Source organism: Miscanthus floridulus, chromosome 18, assembly GCF_019320115.1.
Source record: "Miscanthus floridulus cultivar M001 chromosome 18, ASM1932011v1, whole genome shotgun sequence".
Lineage (NCBI taxonomy): Eukaryota > Viridiplantae > Streptophyta > Magnoliopsida > Poales > Poaceae > Miscanthus > Miscanthus floridulus.
In genome coordinates this window covers 35,978,591-35,986,717 of record NC_089597.1, presented here as the reverse complement: position 1 = coordinate 35,986,717, position 8,127 = coordinate 35,978,591, and the positions used below count along the sequence as shown (strand labels likewise).

The 8,127-nt window shown below is 49.0% G+C and overlaps 1 protein-coding gene across 2 annotated transcripts; it reads right to left on the bottom strand.

The window, feature by feature from the left end:
* Positions 1-4,223: 4,223 nt before the first annotated feature.
* Positions 4,224-7,257, bottom strand: LOC136520451 (RING-H2 finger protein ATL46-like). Of its 2 annotated transcripts, XM_066513986.1 has the most exons (3): positions 7,000-7,257; positions 5,568-6,899; positions 4,224-4,507 (listed from the first exon to the last, which is right to left on the bottom strand). In XM_066513986.1, exons 2-3 carry the CDS (start codon positions 6,826-6,828, stop codon positions 4,464-4,466), a joined length of 1,305 nt encoding a protein of 434 aa, XP_066370083.1. In that variant the 5' UTR covers positions 6,829-6,899; positions 7,000-7,257; the 3' UTR covers positions 4,224-4,463. The 2 variants fall into 2 exon arrangements, with proteins under 2 accessions (XP_066370083.1, XP_066370082.1); XM_066513985.1 differs by having other exon boundaries at positions 5,568-7,256.
* Positions 7,258-8,127: the final 870 nt, after the last annotated feature.

Here is an 8,127-nt window from a genome sequence, read left to right as displayed (position 1 = left end):
TGGATCGCCCTTCTGGCATGTCGTTAGGTTTTTGGGCCAGCCTAGGAGTTGCGTGTTGTTCGCAACGTCATCTGCTGGGCCGAGCTTTTGCTAGGAAGCAGGTCTATGAGGGACCCTGGGTTTATGAACCCGATATCACTATTCACCATTACACAATACTGAGATAGAGAGACAAGTCTAGGAGCTTTTGCAAGCTAGTTTGATAGCCCATAGCCGTAGTCCCTTTGCTTCACCAGTCCTTTTGGTCAAAAAGAAGGATGGCACCTGAAGATCTTGTGTAGACTATAGAAAATTGAATGACATCACAATCAAAAACAGATTTCCTATGCCAGTCATTGAAGAGATCTTAGATGAATTACATGGAGCTAAATTCTTCACCAAGCTAGATATGAGGTCAGGATATCATCAAGTGAGAATGCATCTAGAGGATGAGTACAAAACTGCATTTAAAACTCATCAAGGCCACTATCAGTTCAAGGTGATGCCATTTGGCCTTACAAATGCACCTGCTACTTTTCAGTGCATCATAAATAAAATCTTGTAGTCATTTCTAAGGAAATTTGTACTAGTCTTCTTAGATGACATCCTAATTTTTAGTGCCACTATGGAAGACTACAAACATCATTTGTAGCAGGTCTTGGCTGAATTGAGAAAACACAGACTTTTTCTCAAAGAGAGCAAATGTTCTTTTGCACAGTCACGTTTGGAATATCTAGGACACATTATATCAGCGAAAGGGGTGTCCACAGATCCAAACAAGATCTCAGCTATGCTCCACTAGCCAGCTCCTACTTCATTCACAGAGCTGAGAGCATATCTGGGTCTTACAGGCTACTACAGACGATTTGTAAAAGGTTATGGAATCCTAACCAAACCACTGACCAACTTGCTCAGACTAAAACAGTTCACTTGGCCTCCTGAAGCCCAGTCAGCATTGGACAATGTCAAAGTGGCAATGACAAGAACACCTGTCCTTACTTTGCCCAACTTCCAAGAACCCTTTACAATTGAAATAGATGCTTGCCATGATGGCATTGGAGCAGTGTTGATGCAGCAAGATCAATCCATTGTTTATCATAGCAAAGCCCTAGGAGAGAAACATAAAAACATTATCCATATATGAAAAGGAGTTCTTGGCTCCGATCATGGCAGTGGAAAGGTGGAGAGCTTATTTACAAAGGCAAGAGTTTATTATAGTGACAGATCATAAATCACTAGCATATCTCAATGAACAAAACCTCCACTCTGAGATGCAGAGGAAAACAATGACAAGGCTAATGGGACTGCATTTCAAGATTGTCTACAGATAAGGAAAAGAAAATGTGGCAGCTGATGCACTCTCTAGAGTAGCCCATCTCATGTCATTACAAGCTGTGTCTTCGGTGCAACTTGCTTGGATACAGGAAATTCTTAACTCATATGCCACAGATGCTCAAGCCCAGCAACTCTTGACCAGGTTGGCCATCTCCAGTCCTGATTCATAGGGTTACAGTTTGGACAGAGGGTTGGTCAAGCACCATGGCAAAGTCTGGATTGCTCAAAATGTAGCACTTCAAACAAAAATCATTGCTGCCTGTCATTCCAGTGCTCTTGGAGGACACTCAGGTATTGCTGCTACCTACCACAGACTTAAATGACACTTTGCTTGGAAAGGTATGAAACAGGATGTGGAATCATTTATCAAACAGTGCTCTGTCTGTCAACAGTCTAAACACTCCAACACTCATCCATTGGGCTTACTCCAACCCCTGCCAATTCTAGATGGTGTATGGAGGGATTTATCCATGGACTTTATAGAAGGCTTACCCAAGTCACATGGCTTCAGTGTTATCTTGGTTGTAGTCGACAAGCTCACTAAATTTGCCCATTTTCTGCCGGTCAAACACCCATACACTACAGCAACAATTGCACAGCTTTTCATGGACAATGTGGTCAAACTACATGGATTACCGAGTACTATAGTAACTGACAGGGACACTGTATTTCTCAGTCACTTTTGGGAAGAGCAGTTTAAGTTGTATAAAATCTATCTCCAACTTAGCACTGCCTACCATCCCCAAACAGATGGGCAGACTGAAAGAGTCAATCAATGTTTAGAAATGTATCTCCGATGCTCTATGCAAGACTCCCCAAAAGCTTGGACTCAGTGGCTATCATTAGCAGAACTGTGGTACAATTCATCTTATCATACTACACTGGGATGCTCACCTTTTAAGGCCCTATATGGCTACGAACCTAATGTGGGAGCAGTTCCAAATGTACCAGCTTCAACATCCACTACCGTAGCTGAAATCATTGAAAACAGAGAATTGCATTTAGTAGCCCTCAAGACAAATCTAGCCAAAGCACATAATCCAATGAAACTGTGGGACTATCTTTTCTCTGTTGGCGATCAAGTGTTGCTAAAACTCCAGCCATACACACAATCCTCAGTGGCTAACAGACCCTTTCTAGAGCTAGCTTACAAGTACTTTGGACCATATACAGTACAGGAGCGCATTGGCAATGTGGCCTATCAGGTCGAATTACCAAAAGGATCATTGATTCACCATGTTTTTCACATTTCTCAGCTAAAGCCTTTCATTACAGACTATACTCCTGTATATGATACCCATCCAGTCACTACTGACTTGGAAACTACAGCGGCCAAACCTGAAGCAATCCTGGAGCGCCAGTTGGTCAAGAAAGACAACACGGCGATTCCTCAAGTCAAGGTCACATGGACCGGCCTTTCACAATCAGCTACGACTTGGGGAAAATTACGATTCCCAGATGCGTCGACTTAGGGACAAGCGTCACTCAAGGGGGAAGATGTCGTGCCGGACGACATACAGTGAGCCAGTGGCGATAGAAGAAAACCGTGTCATTTACTTAGTTGACTTACGTGCCTATTTACGTTTTACAGTTGTTGCACGGTCTTGTGGGCTCTGATGGCCACGCTACACATAAGTGCCGCACCCGTATCTCGTGGAAGACTCAGACATTACATCACAATCAGAAAATCGTCGAGGCAGAGGGGTTTGCCCTGCCGGCGTCCTTGTAATCGATTTCCTCTTTCGTGCTCACGTCGACGGCGATCGCCGGTGGCCAAGGGTGTGACAATACTCCGGAAGAAGCCAGAACTGCATCATATATTACCTCAAGAGCATTTCAGCGAACACATGGTGGCTGCCGTCCATGTCGACCTCGAAGGCGGAGGGGACGCCCGAGGAAGAAACGGAGGGTGACGCGAGGGAGGGGCGTAGTCAGCACTAGACGGAGAACGGGACGGCGACCGTCGTTGCGACCTCGGCAGGGGCGGGCGGCGGGCGGCGCTGGCATGGCAGTGGCTTCCGTGGCCACCGGCGGGGCTGGCCTGCACCGCGCCGTGCCGGAAGGCAGCCACAGCCAGGGCTTGCTCGCGTGGCTGCCCCGGCGTCTACTCCGGTGGTGGCACGTCTCCGCCGAGGGCGAGGCACGGGAGGAGATGGCCGCAGCCCTGGCACAGGTACCGCGGGGGGTGGGGTGCGCCGCCGCTGGAGGTCGCAGGCATGCGAGGCGGAGGCCGCGAGGCAACGGAGATAGGACAGAGACTTTTCTGGGAGCCGTCGGTGGGGGCTGGGGACAGGATAAGGTCGAGGGCAGGCACCAGGAGGGGCCGCGGCGTGTGGGCGCGGGCGTGGCGTGCATCCGGCGTCCGCGTGCGGGATCGAACGGCCAGGAGAACAGAACTGTAGATGAGCACTGTTCCTAAGGTCACCACGTTTAAAGAAGTTTATAGATTTAAAGAAGTTTATAGATAGATATGGCACATGGTACCCACTCATCTGATTTAGTGGAGTCATTTGGTGCAGGCACTTCACAATGATTTTTTTTTATACAAAATTAACAAGAAAGGAGAAGAGACACATTACATGACAGAGTTTCACTTCACTAAAAAGCACTGTCCTTTATTTGCCATGTTCGCTTGGCTGATAAGCCATGGCTAAAAGTGCTATTGGCTGATTTGTTGTTTGAGAAAAATATTGTTCGTTGGCTGAAAAAGTACGGCTTATAAGCCAAACGAACAGGGCGATTATCTCATCAGAATACTTACTGTACCATGAAAACTCCTTGGTTCCACTCAGCGTGGGCACGAGATGACAGAGACCAAATGGTCACGCCTTCCACAGGGATGCAGCACCAACGCAAAAGTTGTTAGCTCCCCTTTACCAACTTGCCAGCTAATAAATATCTTAACACCTTTGTGGATCATACAATTGACAGACAAGGTAAACGAATGATGAATTACATCCAACAAATTGGAATTGAGTAACAGCAAAACCAGAGCAGCTGAGAAACATTGATACTACAATAGAATGGTAAGAAAATAGACATGCAAGTGTTATCTATAGATATATATACTAAACATAAAGCAATACTGAATGTTGATAGTACATCTATACTTCGAGCATTATGGGCTTCTGGCTGGCCAGGGATTTCTTTCAGCTCATCCTAACCTTTTCCATTATTTTGAGAAAAGAGATTCCTGGAAGAGAGGTTGTAAACTTCACAAAGTGGTCTCAAAGGAAAAGACGTTGAGAAAGGTAGCAGATGACCGACAGACTAAAAGCAAATGACATGTTTAGTCTGAGAATGCAGGCTCAATCATTAGAATTTCCGGTGCATGTCAATCACAGTGTTCAACTGCTTGTCACAAGGATGAAGCGGGAATATCATGACTACATATAATCTTAGTACCATAATTCAAAATTTATGATGTTTCTAACTCAACATAAAGCTAAAAACAAGATGAAATACTGGATGTTGTTCTGCTTACAAATCAAAAACACTCTTTAATAGCAGGCAATAGTATCTGAACTAGAGAATCTGAAACTCACTCATAATCAAAAAGGGCAAAAGACGTCATTTTTAAGGAAACTAAAGTGAATACGTTACCTTAATTCATTTGAGTTAAAAAACACCACCTTAAGATTTCGATGCTGTAAGAATTGTTTAGCAGTTGATAGCCACTTTCATGGGAATATGATGCAATTCCGTCTAAATGTTAGAAAAAATATGACTAGATTGCCAGAGGACAAAAAAAATGTAAAACAGGGGTTTAAAGAAGCCAATTACTTTTACTAGTGCACGGACAGTTAAATTATGCTATGATACATCTAATAGTAACCCATAATAGTAGTACATGTTTTCCCATGAATATTTGTCAAATGAATGGAGTGGAGAAGCCACAGGTCAATGTCAACTATACTCTGATCTAGACATAGCGTATCTAGGAGCATAGCCACAATGACATATAATTTTGGATGGAAGAATAAATGATACATTAGACCCAACACAAAATATTAGGCAGACCAGAATCAGATCATTCTAAGTCATCACAGTCTACATGGTGCAACATACTAACATGGCAAGATTACCAAAAGTTAAGCCCCCAATGAGGTTGGCACTCCAATCAAAATCAGCACATGAAAACTAGATAAGAAAAATGACTACAGGTAAGAACTTAGGTGAGCAACACTAACTAAAGAAAGGCTACTATCACATTACAGTAGTACAGAGTCATAGGTTTGATGTATCCGCAGCACCTCCTCTCTTCATCCATGGAAGGCTCCCGGCATCCGAACATTCATCCGAACCAGCAGGTAGCTTGCCCTTAAGATTAGACCACTGCCAAATTTTCGACACGGAGAAACTCTCCCCTTTGTTGCGTGCACAGATCTTCTTCCCCTCCATAATATCAGCATTGATCGAACTTAAACCAGGAGGTCTTGCCCTCATTGCACCACCAGCGCCATTTCTAATCCGGCCAGGCTGGAGAGCTACCCGGAGCTCGGAAGTGCCAAGAACATACTGATAGGTGCCCATGGAGAAGCATCTCCTTCCATCCAAGCTGCTGCTGCTACTCTCCCCTTGATCCCTACTCAACACACGGGCATTGGCATTGGCATTACCACCTTCCACCGCACCCTGGGTTCCAACATTCTTGAACTTCCCCAACCTCACGGGGAATACCTTCTTCTCAGCCACCGGTGTCTGTGCCAACCCTGAAGCCTTGAGCCCAGGCAATCCAAATCCGTCGTCGCAGTCCTCGGACAACCGCCCTTCCTCCAGCCTCTCCTCGAAATCGAACATCGGGCTGTCCTCGCCCATGAGCCCCGGGACGAAGAGCACCCCGCGGCAGAGCGGGCAGGTGGAGTTGGAGAGCAGCCACGTGTCGATGCAGTTGAGGTGGAAGGCGTGCCCGCACAGCGGCAGCAGCCGGAGGCGGTCCTCGGCGTCGAACTCGCACAGGCACACCGCGCAGTCGAACGGCTCCTTGTCCCCGTCGCCGCCGCCGCCCACGACGATCTCACGGTAGGCGAAGACCGGCAGCGCGTCGATGAAGGCCTGGTCCAGCCCGGAGTCGTGGAGATGGAACAGCTGCTGCAGCTGCCGCTGCAGCGCCACGTCCGCCCCGCCGGCCTCCCCTCCAGCTCCCCACGCCGCCGCCGACGACGACGCCGACGCCGACGCCGACGCCGTGCCCCCTCGGCCGCCGCGGCGGTGCTGCTTCTTCACGAGGACACGCACCAGGAGGTGGAGCAGGCCGGAGATGAAGAACACCACCGCGAGAATCACGATGATGAAGAGCACCGCGGGGCTAATCTTCCCTCCTCCTCCACCTCCGCCGCCGCCGCCGCCGCCGGAAGCCGCAACCTGCACCTGCACCAGCGGCAGAGGCGGCGGGGGTGCGGCTGCGGCGAGGCCACTGTACGGGAGCGCCGCGTCCCTGACGACGCTGGCGCCATGGAGGCGGCGCGGGGCGAAGGATACGGACGAAGACGAAGAAGCGGCCGCTTCAGCCATGCCTGCTACGAGCTCGGACTGCGAGAGTACCCGCGCATCTCATCGGATCCCGCGGACCAGAGATGCGATCTCTGGAGGAAGAAACCAGCGATCCCCGTCAGGACAAGATGCGGAAGTCACACCTAAAAGCGGCGGCCCGGGAAGCGAACGAGGAGCTAGGGGCCAACGGACCTGAAACCCTCCGGACGGGAGCTTTGGGCGGGTGAGCGAGCGACGCCGTGGAGGGGAGGGAGGGGAGGAGGTGTGGAGTGGTGGGAGTGGGACTGTGGGAGCGCATGAAAGCGAACAGGGTGTGGTGCGGTGGCCGCTCGGTGGCTTCTGGGCGTTTTTGCGGTGCGAGTGCGGCCACGAGCAGCGAGCGCTCGATCACAGGCCGCGCGGCCACGCTCGCTCGCGGACGCGCAATGGAGCACGGCGGACCCTGTCACCATGTAAGAGCAACTCTAGAAAGCCTCATACGCACTCGTAATAAAATTTGAGAGGTCACATCTAATAAAATATAGATTCAGCAAGGTTCCTATTCAGATAAACAGTCTGTCTATGCCACGGACACTTGTTTAAATCCTCCATTTTTTTTCTACACCGTCTTTTTTCTCCTTTCGACGTGTTGCCGCCCCGTTACGGCGCCGTAGGGTCTCGGCGAGATTCTACCGTGCCCGCGGCAGCCACATTCTTCACAACACCCCCCCCCCCCCCCCCCCCCCCCCCCCGCGCGCGTCGCCGCCATGGCTGTGGGCACCCCCGCCTTGACCTGCCGCCTCTTCCACCGCCGGAACCCTAGCGCCGCCCTCCCGCCATCCCCACCGCCTGGCTGGTCTGCCTCCCTTGAGCCCCTTCTAAACCCACCGGAGTTGGAGAAGAAGACGGGGAGAGGCCGGAGATGGAGAAGAATGAGATGGAGATGAATCGAGTGTTGAGCGGGAGAGAAACACTCGAGGGTTGTACAGAATTACCGAATGTAAAAGACCCTCAAATGCTCCACTCAGGTTCTTATTCTTGGGACTCTAAAGAAGGATCTAGTTTCAGTTTTGGCTGTTCATCTCCTCGCCCGTTCAGAACCGTGCGTCCCTGTTGCTTGCACCTAATTTTCTGAAAAAGCCGAAGCATTGACTATATATAGCGACAAAAATAGAAATTATCAAAAACATTATTTAATACATAATGTTAACTTTATTATTATAGTAAGGTTCAAACCTTTAGCAAAACACAACGGAAGAACAGTTTTCAATCTTCTCTTAGACTTCAATTCTCCATGGTGACGGTTGATTGGAGGATCACATGCCTAGCACTCTTGGTACT